We start from the raw sequence: 24,208 nt of genomic DNA, 5'->3' as shown, positions 1-24,208 counted from the left end.
TCTGAGCTGCAAGAGCACACTGCTGGCTCATGTTAAGCTTTTCACCCATCAAGACCCCCAGGTCCTTCTCCACAGGGCTGCTCTCAGGGTCCGCTCCTTTCAGTCTGTATGGATGCCTGGGATTCCTCTAGCCCAAGTGCAGAACCTTGCACTTTGCTGTGTTGAACCCCTTCAGGTTCAACCAGGCCCACCTTTCAAGCCTGTTGAGGTCCCTCTGAATGGCATCCTTTCCTTCCACCGTGTCAACCGCACCACTCAGCTTGGTGTCATCAGCAAACTTGCTGAGGGTGCACTCGATTCCACCATCAATGTCATTGATAAAGATGTCAAAGAGCACTGGTCCCAAGACAGACCCCTGGGGGATGCTGCTTGTTACTGACCTTCACCTGGACATACGTAACATATAACAACCTCTAAGCACTGACAGATACCAGATTAGTGACATGGTTTTATCTTATAGATGCTGAAGATGAATCTGAAAGAAATCCAGAGCTTGATTTCAACAGGATTAAGGCATTTGCATGCTGAATCCAAGCCAAGGGTTGGTTTGTAACAGCACCGAAAATCTGTATCTCAGGGCAAATCCATTAAAAAACAGAATAACCTAAATTGTAAGTTCGGAGCTTGAATTATGATCCTGAAATCCTCTGGTCAGCATTTTCTGGCTAGAGGGCTTTCAACTCTGCCCACCCATCTGTGCTGCCATACAGTTCCCCAGTGCTGGATACAAGGCCCCTGCAAGCTCAGCACCACACAGGGCTGAGGAGATCTGATGGATGGGGAATTGATGTTGGATGGAAAACTGGAGCATCACTCTTCCCCAGACCTGACCTGGTTGATCTTTTCAGGTATTTTGGTATTTTGTTCTGCCTTTAATAGCCTTTCATGAAGAAATTTCTTCATGAAAAGCATTTTAAATTGTCATTCTAAGCATTTTTTATCTGAGACATATGAATTAGAGGATGAAATAAAAGAGGTGGCTTTCTCAGCCTGAGGCTTCAAACCCACAATTGTCTCCTTCTGGGAAAATGCCCTTCTCTGTACACAGCATGCTGTGCTGAGTGGCTTAGGATAAACCTGGTATTTCTCATCTCCTACAAAAGCTATGTTGTGAGGAATAAAAAATTCTTTTTAAATATGCCAGAGCAAGTTCAGCACAAGATCCTATCTCTGTGGTACTGAGGGTCATACACTCAGCAGGAGAGAGGAGGACTTTCAGATTTCAAAACCTATGCTTTATTGTGTTTGCTTAATGTTAAAGGCACAACTGCCCTGAGGGCAGGCCCTCTTCTTGGCTGCCAGCTCCTAGGCACCAGTACCAAGTCTGTCTTCTTGCTTCATTTACCACATGCTTTATCTTCAGTTGCAGTCCCCTGGGACTGACCAACATGAATTCCACAAACAAAATCACTTTATGTTTGCCCACCCGCTGTTTCATTTTCTAAACACCTTCGCTTCCTGAATGCCAGCAGATCACTGCCACCAGCTGACTGCCTGAAACAAGAGAAAACATCCATTAGGTGGGTTTTGTGTGCACTGCAGTGCTGGAAAGGAAGCACCTGGCCATGTGAGAAGGGCAAATGTTTACTCGGTGGGACGTATCTGAGCAACCCAAACACTCTGCATGTGTATTGTTAATATGCCTGGCAGAGAGGAAAGCTGACAGAGAGCTTCAGTCAACCAAGAAACTCAGTGGTTGCCCGTGGTGCAAGCAACAAAGGATCAGTCACCACTGTGCTCTGGGTTCAAGCAGTTTCTGGTGGGAGAATGAATGCAGTCACGTCCTTCAGATGCACCTCTACGGGTCCTGATTTACACTGGAGATATCTCACAGAACATGATCCAAAGTGCAAAGGAAAGAAGAAACTGAAGATTTCAGGCAGAGATCTGGCATCAGTCCCTGCACAGGTCTTTGGGCTGGACCAGCTGCAGGCCCTGGAGATGAGTCCAGAACGAGAGAGCTGCCTGAGGTACCGCATGGAGCTGCTGCCCTGCGAGATCAGCCGCTTGAAGAACCTAACCCTCCTCTATATGGACTCCAATAACCTGAAGAAAATTCCTGCTGAAATTGGTACCTTGAAGAACTTGGAGAGGCTGACGCTGAGCAACAACCACCTGAGCTCCCTGCCCCCAGAGATGGGGACCCTGCAGCGGCTGCACAGCCTCCACCTGGCCAACAACAGCTTCACCCACCTGCCCGCAGCCCTCTGCCAGCTGAGCAGCCTCACCTTCCTGGACCTGAGCGACAACAAAATACGCACCATCCCCTCCAGCATCCGGCAGCTGGAGAAACTGGAAACGTTGCTGCTGCTCTTCAACTCGCTGGAAAACCTGCCCGAGGATGTCTGTCTTTTAAGGAATCTGCACACACTTTGGCTGGGAAACAACCATCTGCGATCCCTTCCACCACGATTTGGGGAGCTGGTCAACCTGGACTGGGGGTACAACTACTGTTCCTGCAATTTCGAAGGGAATCCACTAGAAAATCCTCCCCCTGAAGTCTGTAGCAGAGGTTCCGAGGAGATCAGAGACTATTTCTTGTCGTTTCATAGAGTACTGGCAGAATAGAAGACTGGGGTCAGCCCTTCAGCTGACTGACATGGGTTTATGCTGTGCAAATCATCTGCACAAGGAAAATGTGTTTCAGATGGAAAAATGTGGTGAAATCACTCTGTGAAGCTCAAAAGCTTCCTCTCTGCTGTAAGGTGATTTTTCTGACAGTCTTTTTTTGACACTAGTATTGAGTGATGGTGTATATCTTTCATCAGTTGTTTTAAGGACAGCTATAATCATTTCATTATTTATGGCTGTATAAATCTATCTCATGAAATGTTGCAGCCAAACGTTCAGTCAGAGAAAATGAACAGTATTGAGTCAGGGAGGATAGAGTCAGGTAAACACTTTGTGGTCTGTAAATAGAAGTAACAAGTTTGCATGCCAAGTCAATGCTTGAGTCTGGGCTTGAACAAGTGCAGACTGAGATTTATCTCAGTGTTTAATGCCATTCAGACTTGTGGATTTAGATTTGCTTCACATGGCTCAGAATTTCTTTACTTTTCATGGTATTTCACTGTTTTGCACTTGCAGAATCACCTCAGGGTTCTGGATAGAAGCAACCTATATCCAGGTTGCAGAAGGTAATATGCAAATGATGTCTCCATTGCTTTGGCAGAACATAATGTGTATCTTATCATGCTTCTCTTGAGCAGCAGCATTGGTACGGAACTGTGGCTCTCCTGTGAAACAGCACATAGCTGGGGCTGGTTTGTCAATCCCTGTGGAGTTACACAGAGCAATAATGGAATGTGGGTAGCCCTCCTTTATTGCATGCAGCCCCAGCAGAAGGTTTCCACCTCTACCATGTCTGGAAAAGTGTTCAGAGATATTAAAATATGAGTATGCAAACTTTCTGCAAGGGAATATTTCTGAGCATTCTTGTTTGCAGTCAAAAAAAGGCTTCATCAGTGCTGTATTATGGAAATTTGCTGAGACTCCCTTCCTTTCATTTTACATTCTCTCCCCTTAGTTTCTCATCAGTATTTTCTTTCCACCTACCCTTTGCTCTTGTTGGGTGTTTTCTGTCAGGCTGTTGCCTCTGTCCTTATCTTCCTTTTTCATTATTGCCTCCTCAAAAGCATCTCATTCCTTAATAAATGCCATTATTTGCCCTTTTTTGTCTTTTGTCTTTTATTTTTCATTTGGCCAGTGTGCAAAAAGCTGCAACTTCGTGTCTTTCCAGGAAGGAAGGGTGGAATTGGGCTTGCTGGGATCTGAGCATGGGTTTCCAGGTTTTGTGGAGAGAGGGACTGTTGGTGTGTGAGACACAGATATATGGATCATTAAGTGTGTTGTTCAGGCATTGTCTTCTCCTTGGTCATCAAGAGAACGTGAGACCAGAACAGATGCTGAAATTGTACCGAGTAACAAAACACAATGGCAGATATTCTTGGCATGGACTGATTTGTACAGTGCTCTGACATTGGGTCTGGCCCTGACCTATGTGCTGTGAAGCTTTCAAGCCAGTATCACCTTTTCGTGATTTAGTAACCAGATTTGGTATAGGTGTAGTATATCACATTGCAGTAAATTAATGCATGCTAATGATGGGCATGCAATAATGCCTCAGCAGCTTCTTTCTTTGTTTTCCTGCAGGCAATTATTTTTAAAGGCTTGGAGGCAAATTATGTGGCACAGGAAATAAAAGATTAAAGGGATTATATTGCCTTGCTTGTTTGGGTCTTCTGTGGCAGCATGAAGAATCAGAAACCTGTTTACTTTTCGAAGGAGATTTGCAGCATGATAGGAGACTGTACGTGAAGTAGCTCCTAAAGCTGGTCTTAGATAAGATGGAGGGTGAATCAAGGTGGCAACACTAAAGGCACTGAAGGACTTGAGTTTTGTTTCTGTTTCTATCACTGATTCATTACATGGAGTTGAGCAGGTATTCTCAAGGTCTTCTGTTGTATTTGCCTGTTCTGGGACAAGTGTGAGACTGAAATTCCCTAAGCGTGATCTTTTCTAGAGACTTAAATCTTACACACTGAATCTTGCCAGGGCAGCATCTTTAGCCGTGTAGTAAGAGGGACACTTTCTCATATCCTCTTTCAAACCATTTAGATCCTATCTTGCTGTCTCTCTTCTGCACTGCACAGGATTTGGTTCTGAAGATTTATTTCCTTTCCCTTCTGCTTCCTGGTCACCCATTCCCAAATGGAAGCTTGCTTGGGAAATTTGCAGCATCTCACAACTTTAATTTTTGTTTTTGGCCAACAACATTTCAAATAGAGTCATAGAATCGTAGAATCACCAAGGCTGTAAAAGACCTCCAAGATCATCCAATCAGTCCAACCAATGTCAGAAGTTTCACACCGAGGAGTCGAGCTCATTCCAAAGCCAGTCAGAGTTTACTTTATCTAGTCCTTTTCCTCAAAAAAAAACTGTGAATTCTAAAGCATGATTATATCCATTAACCATTGAGCTGTTCCTCCTGGTAATAAATTGAGACAAAAAGGGGGATAAGGCCTACAAGAACATGGAATCTTTAACAGATAGTGTCAGTACCTTTGCTATAGTTCTTCAGTCTGTAAGGATCAAGAGAAACTTCATGAGATCAATGCAAGTGAGTTGCTTGGATAGACTGAATGTCATGCAGCAAGAAGAAATTCTCCCTCTGTATCATGCTGTCTGATGCCTCTTCACCTCTCTTTGTGTCCTGGTGGCTTTCAAAATCTAATTTCCCAAAATGGAAACCCCAGCAGTGTGTAAGTGTTGTAGTATTCCAGCATCTGTTTTAGTGGCTTAGTTACACAGAGCAATAACTAGATCTTGGTGTTGTCATTAAGATGGTATTAAAATCTAATCTCAAACTGCTTATTCTTTATTTGTTGTACTATCTGTATTGTTGCTAAGCACTCTCATTTTCATCTGCTCATTAAAACCTCAAGTGTTAATATCAGCGAAGAGCAAACTGCTTGGATATGAGCCCCAGTGGAAAGGCTTAGATGTATGCCTGGACCCCCCATACTTCGTGGAGGAGCATTTGTTGAAGCTGACATTCAGTACTGAGGGAGTTGTTCATTTACTTCCCTTCACTCCATACCATACTGCAAACAGACCAGCATTGGAGAGCATTGTACCCTGGAACTGCATAGACTTTTCTTTGCAACAGAACAGTAATGACATATAAAAGCAGTGAGTGAAAAAGGCCCCAAATAGAATTTCAGAATAATAATATATGTAAGGGCAGAGAGCTCTTTAATTTAACATACAAATGTATGACGGTCACAGACTACTTCAGACTACAGATAAACTGCATATTTTTAATGCTGAAGAGTTCACCTGAGAATATGACAGATTTTCCACCAACTGAAGTCTGTAAAATCCCCAGTCTAGCTCATCCAAAGGTTTGATGGTAACACCCAACCTTGTTTTATGCAAAATGAAGCTTACAAGGACTTTTTATCCCTTTGAAATTACATGGCTACAATCTATAGCTGCTGCAAATCTAAAATAGTAAGTCTTGTACCTCAGCATGAACTTCTCGGTTTTCAAGGGATAAGAGCAATGCTGGAAAAACTGAAGGTCACTAAGCCAGGAGAACTGAACAAAGGGCTCTTATATTTGGTGTTGGTGTTGTGGTTGTAATAAAAACCAACAAAAGTGGTAGTTACTATTCTCATTCTTTTTTGGAGTCAGCAAAAGACTTCCAGAGGCACAAAAAGAAAACTGTCTCTGAATTCCTTTCAAGTGGAGTATAGCACCCTCCAGTTTTCCAAGTCTTTGAAAGGTCTTGTGGTTGATCAGTCAGTTATATTTCACATTAACAGACAGAAAAAGAAATGCCCTTTGGCAGATCCCAGAAAACAAAATACACTTCAAATCATGTCCTACACACAGTGCAAATGCATTTGACATCTGAAAGAAGGATGCTAGTTTCTGAAGGTGTAGTTGTTAAGGGGTCTGTCCTCAGATGTTTTCTATGAGTTCCCTAGTCTGGGAGGGTATCCATCAAAGAGGCCACCATCACTGACCACTGTTTCTCTTAGGTGGACCTACTCCAATGTACTTCCTGCCTACCTCCATGGTCAGTTGTCTTGTCTCAGAAGTGAGCAGTCTGTCTCCCACAAAAACCCTGTAATGAAGCTTAGGAAGTGTGGGATAGATGAGTGGATAGTGACGTGGACAGAACAGTGTCTGACTGGCAGAGATCAGAGGGTCGTGATCAGTGATGCAGAGCTATCTGGAGGCCTGTAACTAGCAGTTTTCTCTAGGGGATAGGTGCTAGGCGTGGTCTTGTTCAGCATCTTCATCAATGACCAAATAGTTTCAAAAAGAGCAAGTATAGAGTCCTAAACCTGGGGAGAAATAACTGCATGCATCAGAGCTGGTTAGGGGATGACCTGCTGGAAAGGAGCCCCGCAGAGAAGGATCTGGGTGTCCTCTTGGACAACAGGTTAGCTGTGAGCCAGCAGTGTGCCCTTGTGCCCAAGAAGGCCAATGGTATCCTGGGGTGTATTAAAAAGAAAGTGGCCAGGAGGTTGAGGGTGGTAATCATTCCTGTCTACTCTGTTCTGGAACACTGTGTCCAATTCTGGGCTTCCCAGTTCAAGAAAGACAAGGAACTGCTGGAGACAGAGGGTCACAAAGATGATGAGGAGCCTGAAACATCTCCTTTATGAGGGAAGTCTGAGACACCTGGCACTTTTCAGTCTGAAGAAGAGGAGACTGAGAGGCATCTTATCAGTGCTTATAAATATCGGAGGTGAAGTGGATAAGGCCAGGCTCTTCAGTGGTGCCCAGCGACAGAACAAGGGGCAATGGGCAGAAACTGGAACACGGGAAGTTCCTTACATACTTGAGAAAAAACTTCTTTGAGAGGGTGACAGAGCACTGGAACAGGCTGTCCAGAGATCTTGTGGATCCTCCTTCTTTGGAGATATTCAAATCCCACCTGGACACTCTTCTGTGCAACCTGAAGTAGGGAACCTGTTCTAGCAGCAGGTTAAACTGGATGATCTCTAGAACTTCCTTCCAATCCCCACAATTCTGTGATTCTGTGATCAAAAATTATGATTTTTTTTCTGATTATTTGGCAGTGAGTCAAAGAGGTTCAGGTCTGGCAAGAATCAATTGGCTTAATTATTGATTGCATATCATCAGTCCCTGCTAAAGGCATCAGATTCAGGGTTCCCTGCATTTGGGAAATGGTACCACAGGAGATGAAAGCATGCTGTCATAAGCAATCTGTCATGCCGTGTCTTTCAGCACACCAAATTACAAAACAAGTCTAAATAACATATCTAATGAAGATCACTCTAAACAGTGCAAAGAAAGATACTAGACTTCTCAGAGTGTTCTGCCCACGAGCCAAGAGACAGGTAGTAAATGTGCTTAAATACCACGTGTGATCCATGGAGTTCTCATGTGTCTGTTTGTTAAAGATCTCAGCGGCTGTCAAGAAGCTTTTTATTTTTCCACCACCCTAGGGAAACTGTAAAATGTGTTGTCATTCTCATTGCATGCAAACAAACTTTCCTTGAGCAGTTCAGGAAAGAAGAAAATAGCAGGTGTGGAAAAGAGTGATGCGGCAAGCAAAGTCCAGATGGAACAGCCCACACTGAGTCCTTGTCTTGAAACTCACTGTTTTTTTGTTTTTGTCAGACTGACAGAGCCAGCATGGAGCTCACTGCAGCTGACTCCCAAAGTGATCCTACACTCTCTCATCTGATGCATGAGCTTTATAGGAGGGCTTGTATTCCGAATGTTGTGATGACTCTCACATCAAAGGTACTAGTTCAGTTGCAGTTAGACTGTTAGCACCAAGTTATGTCTTAAAGAGGAATTGTTCCATTACTTTGCAAGTGTCACTGTTGAAGTTTAAATTGAAACATCTTCCTGCAATTTAAGCATGCTTCTGTTCCATTCCCCAGAGACTTAGAAAACAGGTTGTTTTTTATTCCTGTTTGCATTAACTCTTCTATGCACCTGAAGCTTGTTGAAGAGCTTCTTATAAGGCTTGTTAAAATTAAGCAACCATAAAATCTGTCAATTTTTCTGTTTTCAAGCCACATTTTCTTCATCTCTGATACCACTGTTCTCTGCATAATTGCTGCCTACCTTTACGAAGATGTCACTTTCAAAACTGAATAGAATGAGGTTGTTCCAGTCTGAAGTTGTTCCAGTGGCAAGCCGAAGGACTAATGCATGTCTTGAAAGCTATACTCTGTTCATGCTGCTTTGGTGGTGATTTGTGTTTTTTTACATCATCATGACAATTTGGCTTGCAGCCCACTTTGACAACATGATTCACTATGGTTGTGATATTGGCAAATTTTGATGTTGGTGCATGCACATGATTTTAACTTTCTAACCTTGCACTCATCCCTGCTGAAATGCAGCTTTCTAATTCCTGACCAGGTTATACAATTTTTGGAAATCATTCTGAATTCAAATCCTGTCTTCCCATACTTACATTGCCTCTGAGCTTTATGCCATCTGAAAATTTAATAACCACGCTCTCACCATCTAATTTGATAATGAAAACACATACCAGAACTGGTTCCAAAACAGATCTGGCTGAGTTCCATTTTCTACATCCTTCCACTCTGACAAAGCTCTGCCAATAACCTCTCTAACACATTATCAAACCAGCATTGCACCCAGTCTATCACTGTTTCATCTTGACCATTTACTGCTGTAGCCTGTTTCTGAAAATGGCACATGTGGACATTTTGGAAACCTTAGTAATGGTGAGATTTGTGACTGCTACATTTCCTTTATTCTTAAAGCCTGTTACCTTGCTAAAAGTAGAAAATTAGATTAGTTCAACACAATTCATGGTTGTCAAATCTGCATGGGCTGCTTGTCCTTGCTGCTACGTGAAGCAGATGCTGGTGCTACTTATAACCTTGTAGGTGCTTATGAAACATGCATTTGTTCCAGAGGTTTTGGAAGCCTGAAGACAGGTTAGAATCATTTCCTGCACACCTCCTCTTTCACTGTGCTCCCTCCATCCCACCTAAAAAAAGCTCACAACCAAAAGAAAAAGACAAAGGAATTACCATTTAGCTTAGACTTTATATGTGACATGCTACCATGACTTTGTGGCCCTACACAGGTGCCTTGTGAAACAGTTATCTTCACTGCAACAGCTACTTGCTGCTTTACCCTCTGCAGAAAGGCTTAGGGCTGGTTAAAGATTGGGGCTCCAGTTGAGCTCATCAGAGCACAAGCACACACATATTGGAAGAGTTTGGTTTACTCTATGCTGTGTTATGCCAGATATGCTTTGGGTGGCCTCATGGTGATAGTGGGGGGCTGCAGCTCTTGCAGTTTGAGTATTTATTCATTCAATTCTTCATTCAATGCATTTCCTTTGGTGGTTTCTGTGAAGGGTGTATTGTCCTGCTCGTGTTTCAGGGAAAATGCAGTCACCCAGAGAGTGGAAATGACACAAGTCTTGAGATATCCAACTTGTTCTGATCCCGTGTTCTCAGCTGGGAGCTCTCCTGGCTCTTCTTGCTGCACAGCAGAACTAAATAATCCTGTTTTCAAACTGATGTTCTTAATCGTTGCTTAGACTCAAAACAAAAAGAGTAGCATGCTATTGCTAAAAGGGCAGCAGTAAACTGATAGTTTTGGTCCTGAATAATCAGCTTCTGCATTGCTCACAATGTGTATCTGTGTGTGTTCCTTTGGCAGCTACATCACCTGGAGAATCTCTGCACCATACCTACCATTGTAAAAAGGCTCTTTCAGATCAGCCAGACACCTTCTTTTCATCTACATAAAAAGAAGATTCCTTTTTGTACTCAGCACTACTACTGGCTGTTGGGAAGATCACCCTTTGCATTAGGTCTGTATGCTCATAGAAAGAATAGAAGAAAAATGTTAGCTCACACAGGCATAGTATCTGCCATTCAAAGACCTGTTGCTTCTGTATGGCTTTCCCACATCAAATGCTGCTAGATTTGAGCAATTTTTAAATGTCTACATAGCAACAACAGCATGGTTCTGGAAAATACTTGCAAAGTTTCATTTTCAGATATGACAGGTTTTATTTAGACTGAATAACTGTGGTTTGTTTGTGGTTTGTTGTAAATTATTCCTTCTATTTCTAATACTTTTCAACTCTGAGGATCAAAATCATGCCCCCGATTTCCCCTTCTAGGGAAATCCAACTAGGAAGAATTTCATGGCTCTGTAGATTCCTTTGTAGCTAACATCTATCCAAAGGCTACCTATCTCCCATCCAAGGAGTAAGACTTGGTGACTCTGCTTGTTCCTTCCAGTTCTGTTGACTTTGTTATTGTTTGGAATTTAAGGGTTTTGTTTGTTTGTTTGTTTTGTTACAGTATCTGAGAAACTACATTGCAATTTAACACCAGTTTTGCACATCTGATGAGACTACTAAAAAATCTCATTTGCTGGGTTGTTTTTTGGTTTGGTTTGGTTTTTTTTTTTTTTTTTTTTTTTTTTTATTTATTTCCTGGAAAACTTTTGTTGATCTGGCTGAAACTAGAAAAGAAAATGAATGAAATTATATGATGCTGAGAGTATGTATGCATGTGGATTCTGCATGCTCATTTAGAGGAGCCAGAAAGCAGATGTCCTATAGAGATTCCAGTTCCTTGCCCTGCTGTAATATGCTAAGCACATTACAGTCTCTTCTGGGTGTCACTGTGTTCATGCCAGACCTTCAGATGTTTCTTTAGAAAGAAAGGCTGATAATGAACTGATAAACAAACATTAGTGCTACTTGAACTAGTAAGATTCTCACTACAAAGAGCTCACATATCTGATGATTGGAAAGATCTTATGCCAAAATGATCCTCCTTTCAGGAGGACAGCATAAAGAATATTCTCCAAGTATTTTTCAAAATGAAATGTGTTTTTTAGTCACACAAGTTACAAGTACTACCCTGCCCACTCTGGAAAGGTGGAGGGAACTGGGATTATTTAGCTTGGAGAAGAGAAGGCTTCAGGGAGACCTCATTGCATCCTTCCAGTACTTGAAAGGAGCGTATAAACAGGAGGAGGAACAGCTGTTTATGAGTGTGGATAGTGATAGGACAAGGGAGAATGGTTTTAAAATAAGATGGGAGATTTAGATTGTCGGCTCAGTCGAGTTAGAGAGCTCTCACAGTTTCTTGTAGCATCAGAATAGTTCTCCGAATCCTTCTCAGAATAGTTCTGCTTTATTGTGTTCAACATACATCTTATATATACTTATATTTATCACTTACAAGCCAGAAATTCCTGTCCCTCTAATCAGTTAATTGGCCCTATCTTCTCCCAAACAACAGTGAGAAAGGATCTTAAGTGTAATAAGATTAACAATGCATACAAAAAGAGCCTCTGTTTACCCTTAGATGCAGACAGCTGCTGTTTGCTCTCTGTCTTACACTCCAGACTCCCAAGGTTTCACAGAGATAGGGTCTATCAAGGAGTCTGATAAACTCTTTGGTAACTCTCTCACAGTTACATCTTTCCCCACATTAGGTTAGATATTAGGAGGAAGTTTTTTACACAGAGAGTGGTGAGGCACTGGAACAGGTTGCTCAAGGAGGCTGTGGATGCCCCATCCCTGGAGGCATTCAAGGCCAGGCTGGATGTGGCTCTGGGCAGCCTGGTCTGGTGGCTGGCAACTTTGTACATAGCAGGGGGGTTGAAATCAGATGATCATTGTGGTCCTTTTCAACCCAGGCCATTCTATGATTCTATGATTTCAAAATCCTCGTAAGTTTGCCTTTAACTTTTCTCATTGCAGACTATAGTAACAAGTCTGCAAGTATTATATGTGTTATATGCCCGGAAAATATAGACATTGCTGCTGCAGACAAACCTAAGAATGTTTTGGTCTTATCTCTATGATAAAGTGAGATTCATCAAGTTAAATTCATATTTTCACAGCCAGAGCTGCTGAACTGGAGGATCCTCCAGGAACTGGGCATCCTGATTCCTTTATCACCACGTGTTCAAAGGAGGGCAACAAAGCTGGTGAGGGGTCTGGAACACAGGCCATATGAGGAGAGGCTGAAGGAGCTGGGAATGTTCAGCCTGGAGAAGAGGAGGCTCAGGGGAGACCTCATTGCTCTCTATAACTTCCTGAAGGGAGGTTGTAGTGAGCTGGGGGTCGGCCTCTTCTCTCGTGTCATTAGTGATAGGACCAGAGGGAATGGCTTCAAGCTACGGCAGGGGAGATTCAGGCTGGACATGAGGAAGTATTACTTTTCAGAAAGGGTGGTCAGGCACTGGAATGGACTGCCCAGGGAGGTGGTGGAGTCACCTAGCCTGGGGGTGTTCAAGGAAAGGCTGGATGTTGTGTTGAGGGACATGGTTTAGTAGGAGCTATTGGGAATAGGTGAACGGTTGGACTGGGTGATCTTTTAGATCTTTTCCAACCTTGGTGATTCCATGATTCTATGATTCTATGATTGCAGTCATTAGCTTCTAGTGCTAACTGGGCAAACAGTCTCAAAGCAATTCCCACTAGGGACCTTTTCATATGGCACCAGTGCCATGTATGGGCAGCCTTGCTGGTGCTTCTTGGAGGAAAAATGGGGACAATGGGATCCCCAGAGCAAAGATGCTCACTGTTCTCCAAAATGGTTTCCTTGGACAGGATGCTCTGTGGTACGAACTGCTCCTGAAGTACGGCTGCTCTTCTGCAGTTACCTATTAATGAATAGATCCTGGCTTAAACTTACAGCTGTAACCTGTTCATGATAAGATGCAGTCAGCTATCAGATTTAATAAACACTGTATAAAAATAAGCAATCTCAGCTGATGGAACTATGCCCCTCACTTTAACTGCAGCCAGAGATGTCCAAAATGAGCTTTCAAAAACGGGGGCCAAAAAAGTTTTGGAGGTTATAGCAAGGTGTTAGTTACTCAGAGCTATACATGCAAATCTATGCCTCTGCTCCTCTGGTGAGTGAATATGGCTGAAATTTTTGGCTTCTCCTATCTACACATCTGGAAAACAATCTGGTGAGTTCAACCTGCTGGAAGCAGAGCCTGGAAGCAACTGCCTGTTGTTTGCACACTGAGCACGAAGGGCAGAACTCACAGATGGATTTTCCTCTAAGTTTCCCTGGAGGTACAACACTCCCCCACACAAAATTTTCAACAGTGATTAGAGTCTCAAAAGCAAGATTGTATTAAAACAACAGAATGAGGGCAATAAAAATTTTAAACTCGAGAAAACTCAGAGTGAGACAGAGAGAATAAAAATTGGTTTTTGAACATAGCTTCTGTACTGGCAGTGGAGTTCCTTATTTAAGATTTGTTGTATTTCCAGTAATCTTTCAGTAGCTTCTGGGATCACAGCACACTACACATGTACCCTCTGAAGTAGTTTCTTTTCATTCCTTATTAGCCCTGCCTCCCTGGCCCCAGCACGGCCATAATAGATGAGATTGAGGGTTATCTTGCACCATCTGTGCAGTACTGTCTCTCCAATTACAGCCATAAAAAAGAAGCCCAGAAAAAACAGAAGGCAGAGAAAAAAAAATAAAAAAAAAGAAAAAAAAAAAAAAAAGGAATATTACACATTGAAGTGTTCTCAGTTTCTGAGCATTTTTAATTTGGGGAGACCTTGGTCTGTTTCAGCATGTCTGCTTAACAGATAATCTTAACCAATTTCCTTTCCAAGTCTTCCAAGAGGCAGACTTGTGCAAACTACTTTTGTCCACATTTTTGGCAAGATATTTTCCAGAGCTGCAGCCCATTTCTTTGATGATGACCTCCACAGGCCACCACTCCTTGTGACCTTAGAACAGCTCTGAAGTCAGTCCCCATGCACTGTTTTCGGCATTTCAGCACTGCAGTACAAAAAAAAAAAAAAAAAAGGCATAAAATTACTAGGGTACAAAGGAGCACTACAGAGATGGTAAAGGGTATAGAGGGGAAGATGTATGAAGAGCAGCTGAGGTCCCGTGGCTTTTTCAGCCCAGAGCAGAGGAGCTGAGGGGAGGCCCGATGGCGGCTGCAGCTCCTCACAGGGAGTGGAGGGCAGCGCTGAGCTCTGCTCTGTGTGACAGTGACAGGGCTGAGGGAACGGCATGGAGCTGCGTCAGGGGAGGGGAAGCTGGGGGTTAGGGAAAGGGTTGCACCAGAGGGCAGTGGGCATGGAATGGGCTGCACAGGGCAGTTGGGCATGGCCCCGAGCTGCTGGAGTTCAAGGAGTGTTTGGGCAGTGCTATGACATAGGGTTTGGATGTGGGGTGATCTTTTATGGAGCCAGGAGTTGGACTCTGAGATCCTTGTGAGTCCCTTCCAACTGAGGCTATCTTATTATTCCATGATTCTGAGATTTCTTGTTGCTTTTATTTTGTTTTAAATAATCTCTCCAGTCTTCCCTTCCTCTCTTCCCTTGGCAATTTTTGTTATTCAAAAAATGACATTTCTTTTGCAATTAAAAGAACAAGGACCCTTTTAGAGCAAATATGTAAATTTAAACTAAACATATTTGGTCTGAACTGCAAGGCCTCTGTGGGACAAAGAACATCTCAGTAATATTAAAAAGCAACAATTCAGTCATCTACTAAATAAGTGCAAGTTAGATCTGTAGTTAAAACTGCTTTAGTTCCACGCACTTCTGAGCAACTGCAGCAATTTACTGCACTTGACCTTTAGCATGAGATTTAGAAAGGAAATGTTTGACATTCTGCTCTGTTTGCAAGAAGCCTGTGAGGCAAATAAGTAATACTGCCTTCTTTTCCAGATTGTTCCCTGAATAGCTTTGATACACTGTTAGAATTCAGAAACCTTGATTTCTTGCTCAGAGGTCTCTTAGGAAGAGAGAGATGGCCATTGAATATACTTAACATCATGAACCCAAACTCTCCTGTTTTCAAAATTTTCCTTAAAGTCCTTCAAGAATTACGCTGAGAAGCAGCACAAATCTTTTCTTTAGGGAAAAAAATCTATAAAGTGTGTTAAAACAGGTGGGCATCTTTCTGTCCCGGAGGTGAGTGTTCTGGCTTTGTTTGTTCCAGCAATTTGTATGATTTTGAAATTAGTCCTAAATTTCACATGAAATTGCCTCTGCAGGAATCCCATCATACATTCATTGTGTAATCTGTAGCAAAGAACTGTTTTTTTTTTCTAAACTGTTCACTGGAAAGTGGTGCTGGCTATATGTGAAGTCATTATGGAGCACTGATTATTCTGGAACTCAGAATCCTTTAAATAATGGATGAGAAGAGCAGTGATTTTTTTTTTGTCATCTTCATTTTACTATAGAACTTTAATGTACATATGCAGACACCTGCATATAGCTTTCTGTCTTCTGTCTTGCTAAAACAAAATGGGAATTTTATTTCTGAAAGCTTTCAGAACTCTAACAGCAATGCAGGACAGTCAATGTACTAAAGCACTACGAAGTACTTATGCAAGGCAATCTCTCCAGTTTATAGCTCACTGTCAGATGAATCTCACGTACTGCAAAGTGTGCTAGCAGAGTGCTGCAAAGCTGTACACACAATGCCTTCAGACATGTTTGGGTATGATAATGAGCACCGAAGAAGAAACGACCAGTTTTCAGGATGGTGTCTGTCAATATTATCAGCTAGGTGTTTAAGAAATTGAGTTGCATTCATGCAATTAAATATCTAATTCCAGAAGTTGGTGTGTTACACTAGCCATGTTGTATGACAAACACATGGCTTCCCTACAGAGCCATGTCTCTCAGTATTGATGAAGAAACAGGCTTGATCTTTAATCTCCCCAATGGTTTCCTGTTTGATATTTACTGAAAACATGACAAATTAATAAAATCATAGAATCATAGAAATATTAAGGTTGGAAAAGACCACTAAGATCTAACCAACAACCCATCACCACCATGCCCTGTAACGATGTTACTGAAATATAATTAATTAATATAATCAAAATATCATTTTGTTTTCATAATTACTTCTTGAACTGTGATTCCTTGCCTAGTTAGTTCACGAAGGAAAGCAAAACCGGTATGGAACCGTGGCAGCGGGACTTCAGACTTTTGCACACGTATAGCTTTTCCAAGCTAATATCCAGAATGAAAATGAGATTTAGATAAAATTGTGCTTGTCCCATTGTACTGCTGTTGCTTGTCTTCTCGTGTTATTTTCCTTTTTTATGACGCAAGTAAATTTTGTGCTGTGTTCAGTAGAGTGTATTTGTGATGAATAAGCTAGCTACAGAGAACACAGTGCTGGAGATAGATAGCTTCAGGGATCTGGAGCTGTGACATTTTAATGCGGAGAAACCTCACAAATGAAAAATGTTGTAAAAATGCACTGTATGGACACAGCGTGACATTCTCAGCTTTCAGAACTGTCTGAGGGCTCAGTAAATGTAATTAATTTAGTCACACTCTCCATACCATACTAACAGAACAGAAGAAAGACATAAAAACAGCAAAGCCTGATAAACTCTTTTTTTCCCAGACTTCATTCATTCACACGTGGAAAACAAGTTGCCGAACAAACTACATTTTGCTGTTTTTATGGTGAAGGTATTAAGAACCAGGCTGGAGTTACCACAGCAGTAAGCATTCTGGGACATTATGTATCTGGTTCAATAGCTGAAGGGAGGCACAGTTCCTTGTCTTACTACAAGACTGTAGTCAATGGGCATTCATGTGCACATTTGTCTTCTTGGGACAGTTCTAAGAGATCCAAGAAAATCATTAAGTGGAGAAGAAATGTCATATTGTGCAGATGGGGTTGCTGTTCTGTCTCTGCTTGCTGGACTTGGGATGTTATCAAGTAATATGGTGAAGAACAAGTTCAAGAGAGCAGTTATCACCAGCTTGTCATTTGTAAGGGAGGGCATGCTGAGTGAGAGACATGCTGAATTAGAGACGGAGGAAGGTGAGGCCTTCTTGTGTGATATTACATAGGCTTTTTTATTTGGCTGCTGCTCATTCATCTATCAAAGATATCTCAGACTAGACCAGATTCACTGTGCTGTCCCACTCATCTCACTGTATAGATTTTTCTGGTTGCTGTTTTTATCAACAGCTCTGGAACAAAACTGAGAAATAAGAGCAAAGTCAATAAGACTGTGTGTGAGTTACTAAAGAACCTTCAGCCTGGAGGGTTAGCAGCAAAAGTTTCTGTCCATTTTTTTGTGCAACAGCTGTAGAAGTTGTGTAAGAACACCACCAAGCATTTTGAGAAAAGATTGCTTTTATCTGTTTGGCAATCTTCTATTTGTAGTTGGCAAATATTTCCACGGTTGAAGTTTACAAGGCCTCTGTATGCTTTGCTACTGTGGCTCAAGCTTAAGCCAGTTATAACCATGGACAGGTTGTATGTAAGCCTTTTCTGCTGGGAACAGCAGTAGATGATCCACCAGTACCATTTATCTCAAGACCAGAGCTGCTGGAAACAAGTTCCAATAAGTGAAGAAAAAATTGTGCAGGCCCCTAAAATTCAAGAATAATATATTTTTTTTTCCCCCCAATAAATTACAAAACAAAGAACAAGCAAACTAACAAAAACAACAAAAAAACAGAGGTAAGGTACCCGAAAGAGTCTCATTTCTTCACTATATTGAATGATTATTATAAGGAAACAGGTTCCTAGCAGAAGGTATGCAGACTGCACCTCAGATTCTGAGTACATTTTATGAACAACAATGATGCAGAACAGTGCAGTACTCAGATACCAGTCCAGCATTTATTCACATTTAACAGCCAAGGAGGTAGGAGTTTGTACCCTCCTGGTTATCATGGAATCATATAGTGGTCTGGGTTGAAAAGGACCATAACGATCATCTAGTTTCAACCCCCTCATTCATGTTCACCAGGACGTGATTTCTTATTCCTGCTGGAAGGTTGCTTCTGGTCTGGGATACTTGGAATAGAGTTGTGCAGGTCCTTGCTGTAAAGCTACTTTTGATTACAAGACTTGGGGCTACAGGTTGAGGTCCCTGTGTATCCCCACGATTTATCTTTGTGCCTCTTCTCCATCTCCCATACCTTCTCCCCACTCCCAGGATGTTTCTTCCATGCAGAATCTTTTTCCTTTCTGTTTCTCCTTTTTCTTCCTAAGATCATTTCCTTTCAAGTATGTCTTCTTTTCTCGCCAGACTGCAAGCCTACAGTTTTCCCATCTGAACAGTCTATGTGTAGCAGCACAGCATGTGATCAGCCTCCTATCTGATGGTCCTGTTTCATGTCTCTTTATTAACAGGAGGATTCAGGATGTGTCATTTCTGTTTAGACCAGAAGTCTTCAAAATTTACAGCCAGCCTTTGCTGGTTGCAGCTAGCAAATAGCAGGCTGCTACTTGAGAGTTCAAAAGTTCAATTTCAGACATTTCCCACAAACATGTATACACCCAATTATCTGCTGTCTGTCAGTTTTCACAATTCAAGCGATTTTTTGCCTATGACAGGGTTATAATTTGAAAAAAATGTATGGATCACTAGATGAGAAGTGTTGTCATTCAGGGTATTTAAGCAATCTTAAACGATTGTCTCCTGAAGGCATCACTGTAGTCAAACAATATGATTTTTAAAATTTCTGCCTATGTTCTAATAATTAAGTAATTTTAATTCTATCATTTCTTTTTCAACTAAAAAGCTGCTTAAATTTGATAGTTTCATAAGTTTACCAGAGGTCATTGAAAAGTAAATGGCTGCTACTCTTCTTACCTGTAGAATCTCTTCCCCATTTTTTTTCTTCTTGTTTTAGTTGTTCTTACTTTTTTCTTGTTTAGTTGGAAAGTCAAATTATGAAGTCTGCTGTTTTGCGCAGAATTGGTGAAGTTGCAAGCAATAGGATTGTGCTCTTTAACCACAAAGCACTACTTGCTTGGGTCTAGATTGGGTCTAGAGGAGGTTGCATGTGCTCTCAAAGAGCAGAGAATCAGAGTCATAGAATCATTAAGGATGGAAAATACAGTTAATATAATCTCATCCAACCATCAACTCATCACCACCATGTCCACTGAATCATGTCCCTCAGTACCACATCTGCCCTTTTCTTGAACACCTCCAGGGACAGTGACTCCACCACCTTCATGGGCTGCCTGTTCCAATACCTCACCACTCTTTCTGAGAGGAAATTTCTCCTAACCGTAATCCCTCTGTTACAACTTAAGGCAATTACCTCTTGTCCTATGAAACTGAGACTAAAGCAGATATCTGCCAGTTTTTCCTTCGACTATAGGCTTCAGTGGGCAGTGCAGCATGGCATACTTTTCATTAGTTATCTCATCTATGGCAGTCTTGAAAACGATTAATTCACAGTGCTATTCAATGTATTGTGTAAAACTGTAGAATTTCCTAACAGATTGTTGTGATGATTGAGGGTGAGGTATATCTGGCATGGAGCAGTTCTTCTCCTGGACTTGTCCTCATTCTTCATTAGCAATGGAGGCTGAACTGTGTAGTGTGAAAGTAAACATTTCAAAGTTCATAGCTCAGCAGCTGGTGAGTCACTCCAGAGCCAAGGTGAATGTCAATAAGAAGAGATGCACTGTGAAAGGTGATTAGTTTCTGTGGAGAGACTCAGTGATTCATTATCAGGTCTTGCTGCATTTTAATTGAAAGGATTAGAAAACTATATTTTGACCTAGCAGATAACAAGGAAAATAACAGATTTTTTGTTGAGTGGAAGGTCTTAGCTGAAACATTTGCTTAGATCTGCTCATAGTCATTTTCTGTGCAAGTGTTTCATGTCTTTTTCTTGGATCTGTCCTTTGGTATTAAGAAGATGAGTCCTGTGCCATGGTTGCCCCAGAAAGCTGTGGAAATAACAGAAGAATGCAGTAGACTCTGGCCTAAAAATACGTTATCACTGTAGAGTACAAAAAAAAAATGTAGGTGTGTACTCATGGTGGGGAAGCAGAAGGGGAAAACAAGACAGTGCAGATTGCATGAAATGATCTGAAAGAGGCAAGGATTTGGGAAAACAGTTCTTCAAGTCACACAAGGTTGTAATGGGAGGAGGTCAGAAGAATGGAAGCACATGGGTTAACTGATAAAAGACTCTGGAGTCATTAATTTGGGCAAAAAAAACTAATTTGTGCTTTATCAATGGACTATAAGAGCATACAATAGGACTCTGTTCTAGGGAACCTTCGGAAAACTAAGAGGAGGAAACTGTTCAGTGCTAGTTGAGAAACAGGTACTGCTATCATGAGCTGAGCTAGGAAAACCAGATATGGTTAAGCTTATGCAAGATTTGCCCTCATTTCTTACTTGTAACTTTGCCAAACTTTAATTATCCTGGCTGAAACTTTTCTTGCGAGATGTGGGCCTAAGACTGAAGGGTGTGTGTATGTTTCCCTGTGTGTTATCCAATTTCAGTCATCCTGAAAACTGAGAACTGAAGAAACAGTGTTTTAGCCAGGTGAAGGAAAATACAGTAACCTTTTTCTTCAAGCAGCTCTAATGTGCAGAGTAGCTGAAAGTCCAGCTGTTAATAACAGAGATGCTTCTTTTGCTGCTGGCTTGTGAATGTCAAAGTGTGTAAATCTTATGGAAAACAGAGAAGAAAAATCTCTGAGGGTGCTCCATTGAGGATGGTCCATCAACTCCTAACCTCCCAGTATGCAGTGGTGGCATATGCATCTTACACAAAGCAGACAGAATTTTTCCTACATAAAATCCATGCTTTCCAAGGACCTGAAACAATGCAAACTAAGTCAATATGTACATGAAGTATATGAATGTTCACATGCCCTTTAGGCTCCAAACAAACCCAGAGGAGAGCAAAGCTACCAAATGGTGAGGAGAGCTGAACTGCTCTCTAGGTTCCCTGTTGACTTAATGGGAGCTTAAACACCTACGTCTAGATGCAAGTACTTGAATTTGGAGCTGATCCCATCCCTCTCATCTCTAGCAAGCAGGAGATAAAGAGCGTTGACAGCAGAGGGAGTTGACAGAGAATGAGTGTTGACAGCAGAAAACCTATCATTTGTGCTCATGGTTATTTCTTCTGCAGGCACCATGATGGAGGAGAAGAGATTCTGGCTAAAACTGACAGTGTGGGGTTGCAAGGCCAACAAGCCTGGGAGGAAAGCCCAAAGAGCCCAGATACAAGGAGTCACGAGACTGAACTATACAGAGGGACCTGGAGAAAGACTGCTGAAGACAGCTGAAGGGGAAAGTCAGACAGAATGGGACAAAGCAAATTTAAATAGAGACAGTAGAAGGTGATTTTCTCTTGCCTGCATGAGATTATTTCCTGGATTGGAGTATGTGAGTTAATTTTTTCTATTAGAAATGTAACATAAGGCTCAAAGCCTGCCCTTGTTTAACAAGTCTCATAATAAAATTCCCAGGCTTGAAAATATCTGTGTCATAACCTCATTTTTTTCAGTAAACAACAGACAGATGGGGTAGAAAATAACTCCTAGAACTGTTGTGGTTTTCAATATATAAAAAGAAGTAATCAACAACAATTAGAAAACTTTAATAGGTCTTCATAAAGTCCGTTGCACACTCTCCATAACCACACATCACTTGTGCCTCCTGGAGCACTCAACTTGCAATGACCTTGCACAGGAATTGTTCTACTGAATCAGTCTGTGCTTGCTCAAGAATATGGCTGAAGTTTGAGTTAAAGAATAGGAAAAAACAAAGCACTGGGCAACTCATCTGCCTGTCACTCCATTATGTCTATATGCAGACTAAATCTTTAATTCAGCTACATTTATTTCTAATCTTTTTGAAGAGAAACAAACCAATTTTATTAGCTGGTAATCAGACCACTAGCTAACTGTTCCAACACTGCAAGGTATATGTGTTTAAGTATGGTCCTTAATTACAGCTAGTTAGTTATCAGATCTAGCATTTCTGGAAGTTCTGTAACAGGTGAACTTTAATTTTGGGATTCTGTGCAGAACACTTACATTTTAGTGTTTCAGACTGTTAGAAACTCATCCTAAATATAAGAAAGTCACTGACAAGTGCTTCAGCTTGTGTTTTTAGGCTTGTAGTTTCATATAGATGGGTTTTATAATTAGTATTTCATCACCATCATAACCCTAGTAGGAACCCTGGTCATAGATCAAGCCTGCATTAGCAGCTGTACAAAATGACAGAATGAGCCCTCCATCCTTGTGGATTGCATCCCTTCCTGCTGAAGTCAGGTCAAATTCTGTTGTCAGTTACCCTGGTGTATATCGAAAACCACTTTGTTGTTATTTCAGTGCAAACAGAGATCAGAGTACAGAGAAAGGTTTTTGCTTATGGACTGAATGCCCTTCACCAGTGTGGAACAGCCTCATACAGCAGAAACCTATCACTGACCTGTGCTGCTTAATCCGTCAGATGCTGACAGTTAATAAACTTAATGCTAGAAGTGCCAGCTGGCAGCCTGTTGCTTGGGTGGATTAAACCAATTATTACAGTTCTCGCTCTTTCTGCAATCCCCTGATGTCCTCGCTCTTTCTCTGTACAATTCCCAGTGAAGCTCCTGTGATTTTATAGGATTGATAGAGTGGTGTTATCTTTGTGTAGAAGACGGGCACAGTGTGAGTCTCTGCACACAGCTGCTAGTGTTGAGCAGGCTGATCAGACAGAGGTCCTGGTGTGCTGGGAACATCTGGGAGGATGGTGGTACTCCTGATTGGGTGCGTGAACATCAAGGACAAGGCTCTTTTCTGTGAGAGTTGCAGGTTTCCTTTCCACCCGTATTCTAGAAAAGGGCTGTTTCTCTTGGAGTGAGAGATGAAGTTTATCATTATATGTGCACAACACTAGATACTTTGCCGTCACTACAAGAAAGATATTGAGGCCCTGAAGTTTTTCCAAAGAAGGACAATGAAGCTGTGAGTGGTCTCCCAAGTAACAGTGATAGAATAAGAGGGAATGGCCTGAAGTTGGACTAGGGGAGGTTCAGATTAGGTATTAGGAAAGATTTCCTCCGAAAGAGTGGTGAGGCATTGGAACAGGCTGCCCAAGGAGGTGGTGGAGTCACTGTCCCTGGAGGAGTTCAAGAAAAGGGCAGATGTGGCCCAGAGGATCATGGTTAATGGGCATGGTGGTGACGGGTTGATGATTGGGCTAGATGATTGTAGTGGTATTTTCCAGCCTTAATGATTCTATGATTCTGTGACTCTATATCTTCACCACCTCTGCCTTTGTTTCTCTTCTCTGTAGATCTTCAGTGGGCAGAAAATTTGTTTTCAGAACACTAGTCTGGGTATTTCCTCTATTCACATCTGAGCAAAGATCTGAGGTATTCATGGTACAAGGACTCCACACAGCAGAATGATTTGGGCTGAATCACTATGGGGCTACTCTAACAAGTTCCTGGCTGATTAACATACTTCTCCACAAAAAGTATTCAAATGGCTGTGTTGGGCACACTAGTGTTTTGCACATCTGTGGCTGTGTGTCTTATAAAAAGCTGATCAAGCTGATCTCAGCCTTCTAGGAAGTGGTAAATCCTGGATTAATCTTTTACTGGATAAATTCATATCCAAATGGCTTTTGATCTTTTTTTTTTTTTTTTCTTTTTTTCCCCCCAGGTACCTGTGTTACTACTGTGAATAGAACCTTTCTGTTTCCCTTGACATACCCTGCTGGGCTGAAAGACCTCCAGAGGGATCACAGAAAACTATAATACAGGTTGTGTCACAGAAGGATACCTGCCCTTTGCCAAGACACCAACCCATGCTTTTGGACATTTTTATTTTGTTTGTTTGTTTTGATTTATTACTTTATTTTATTTTTAATGCAGTCATTGTCTGATCTGTTTTGG

The 24,208-nt window shown here is 41.7% G+C and overlaps 1 protein-coding gene across 1 annotated transcript; it reads left to right on the top strand.

Annotated features, from left to right (window-relative positions):
• Positions 1–281: 281 nt before the first annotated feature.
• Positions 282–2,571, top strand: LOC122178943 (leucine-rich repeat and IQ domain-containing protein 4-like; the record flags this gene model as incomplete). Its single annotated transcript, XM_042869500.1, has 2 exons — positions 282–326; positions 1,651–2,571. Coding segments are annotated over 2 exons (963 nt in total), but the record flags the coding sequence as incomplete, so codon positions are not given.
• Positions 2,572–24,208: the final 21,637 nt, after the last annotated feature.

Source organism: Lagopus leucura, unplaced genomic scaffold (assembly GCF_019238085.1).
Source record: "Lagopus leucura isolate 7727_CA_CO unplaced genomic scaffold, USGS_WTPT01 Super-Scaffold_100002, whole genome shotgun sequence".
NCBI classification, from domain to species: Eukaryota; Metazoa; Chordata; class Aves; order Galliformes; family Phasianidae; genus Lagopus; species Lagopus leucura.
The sequence above is the reverse complement of the archived record's forward strand: the minus strand, read 5'-3'. Positions and strand labels throughout refer to the sequence as shown.